The sequence below is a fragment of the Kryptolebias marmoratus genome, unplaced genomic scaffold (genome assembly GCF_001649575.2).
Source record: "Kryptolebias marmoratus isolate JLee-2015 unplaced genomic scaffold, ASM164957v2 Scaffold114, whole genome shotgun sequence".
Lineage (NCBI taxonomy): Eukaryota > Metazoa > Chordata > Actinopteri > Cyprinodontiformes > Rivulidae > Kryptolebias > Kryptolebias marmoratus.
The window spans coordinates 15,273-17,776 of record NW_023665848.1 but is presented as its reverse complement, the minus strand read 5'-3'; the positions used below and the strand labels follow the sequence as shown (position 1 = coordinate 17,776).

General features: G+C 39.9%; 1 protein-coding gene across 5 annotated transcripts in view; it reads right to left on the bottom strand.

The window, feature by feature from the left end:
- Positions 1-1,268: 1,268 nt before the first annotated feature.
- Positions 1,269-2,504, bottom strand: part of LOC108229178 (protein NLRC3-like) — a 13,970-nt gene continuing 12,734 nt past the window's right edge. For all 5 annotated transcript variants that reach the window (XM_037974499.1, XM_037974500.1, XM_037974502.1 and 2 more), the window contains exon 7: positions 1,269-2,146. In XM_037974499.1, the coding sequence (XP_037830427.1) occupies positions 1,921-2,146 (226 nt within the window). In that variant the 3' untranslated portion in view covers positions 1,269-1,920. The remainder of the gene's footprint in view (positions 2,147-2,504) is intronic.

The window sequence follows — 2,504 nt, the reverse complement described above, 5'->3', positions numbered from 1 at the left end:
GGCCACCAATCAGCCTCCTCTGCAGGTCGGAGCTGGGCGACTCAGCTCCAAGTAGAAGATGTGTTTTGGAGCGGATAACAAATGTGACACATCATGTCTCAGTGAGTGAAGCTCTGAGCCGCTGCAGCAGAAGGACTAGATCCTTTTCCAGAACAGCTGCTGACCTGCTAGAACCTCAAACATCCGACATTTGGCGGTTCGGGACAGGGGCACTGACCGGTTCCGAACCGACATTGGTCAAGTCTGAGAGCGGATTTCAGCAGGTCCGAAGCCAGACTGGTGGTGTTACACCCTGTAAATAGGGGAGAAAGAATGACGAGAGTGACTTTAAGTTCCTTCTCTGTCAGCAGTTTAATGGAATGAGAGGAGAGAGCAAACGCCCCCTAGTGGTGGATGTGGCAATGGATGGCAATTTCCTTAAATAAAATAATACAAACATCAATGCAACATGAAAAATAAGGTTTTAACAATTTTCTTATTGTAGTTAAATTGTTTATAGGTTTATATGAAATATGAATTAATATTCATTCTAAACCCTTTTAATGTTTTAAAATCATATGAATAACTGCATAGAATATTCCAAAACTGGACTAGAGATACAATAATAGTTCTTTAACCTATCACACTGGTGGGTCGGGACAGCAGCAATCAGCAGGTCCGAACCTGAAAAGTGTCCGGACGGCCGTCTGGTAAAGATCACTTTTAATTTTATTCCAACTTTTCTTCTCTTTTATTAACACAGTTCTAATGTTAGTTTAGACAAACCTGCCGTGATGTCAACAGAGACGTGCTTCTGGGACAGCTGAGCTCTTTTTACTTTGTTCTTTCTGAGTTTGAAGCTGTGGATTTAATAATTTAAATGACTGAATAAATGTTATACAAACAGCCAGAGGTATGTACCAAATTTATGAACTTCTTTTTTTTTTAATTTAACAGTCATTGCTGAGTTTTCTGGAGCCTCTCTTTTGTTTAGAGAGCCATTTTTCTGCACTGAGCTAATGTTGTATCAGGAACCAAAGAGCTTCACTGATTTCCTCTGAAAGATGACGCTGATCACTCAGGAACCATAAATTAATCACTCAGACGGATCTGGTTAAAGCTTGGAACGCCACACTCTTTAGTTCTGAACTGAGAAAGCTCCCTGGAGGGGAAGCTAAATGTCTTCAGCTGTAGAACAGAAATTCATGTTCTGGGCTTTATTTTGGGGGGATTTGAAGGAAACACAAGACTTCTAAATGTATCTTTACAAATAAATGAACAGCAAGAAAATCAATCAAATTATCTTTTTTATTATCATCAATGCAATTACATTTTTCTACAAGGAAGTACAGTTCATCTACTTAGATCAAAGTTTTATTTTTTAAAAAGTCTTTAAAAACATCCTGATTTAATCCATCAGCTGACAAACCCTCCCACTGACATACAGAAAACACATTTGTGTTGTTATTTCAGTTCTATTTACAGAAACATTTGGTCAGAACAAAAAGTTAATAACATTTGAATCTAAACACTTCATATCTGATGATGTTGTCCAAAACAGCAGAGTAAAATATCTACATGACATCAGAGCTGACCTCAAACAGTCCAAGTATGAGTAAAAAGTACAAACTCCAAACCAACTCACCACAGAAAGGCAACAAAAGCACTTCATCCCAAACTACAACACATCTGTATGTTCAAATCTTTACGAATACACATCTGTATAATGACTCTGTTCCTAAGAATTAGTTTTTCAGGTTTCTCTCATCTCTGGAGTCAGATATCATCTTCATTAAGACCAAGTTGATGAGGATCACGGCAGGTTTAAAAGTATCAGCCTCATCAATCCCACCTGCAGAGAGAAGAGAGAATAAGAGGAGATAAATTCTCTCCATCAGCTGTCAGTCAGTGATGCAGCATCATTCAGTAGAAGGACCAACTTCACTGCGGAGAAGCTGCAGGTTTACAGAACTCACTCAGACCATCTACTGACCTCACAGTCTGCAGTTTGTAGTCTGGACTCTCCACAAGATCCAACAGCTGCTGAACATCTGGATACTTCAGGTTGTTCCTTCTTAGGTCCAGTTCCATCAGATGGGAGGGGTTGGACTTCAGTGCTGAGCCCACAGAAGCACAGCTGATCTCTGACAAACTGCAGCGCTCCAATCTGAATAAAGAATAAAAGCTGTGAGCTGAAGCCAACAGGATGCAGGTTAAAGCTGAAATATGAACTCAATTATTCAACTGGACACAATTAGTTTTACTGGATGTCAGAGCCACAAAAACACAATCAGTTAAAGGCCTAGCATTCCTTGAAGGAATGCATATCACCCGCCGCCTTTAATCCAACAGTTTGACACTAAGATCATCTGATGATGAGAAAGTTGGAGCGTTTTGGTCAAACCTTGGAAATAACGTTCTGAACGATCTTGTGATATTCTGAGATCTCAGCTGATCTGTTAGAGCTCAGAGTCTGTGTTGAGGAGGACTCTCAGCTACTACCACACCTAATGTTAGATCAATAC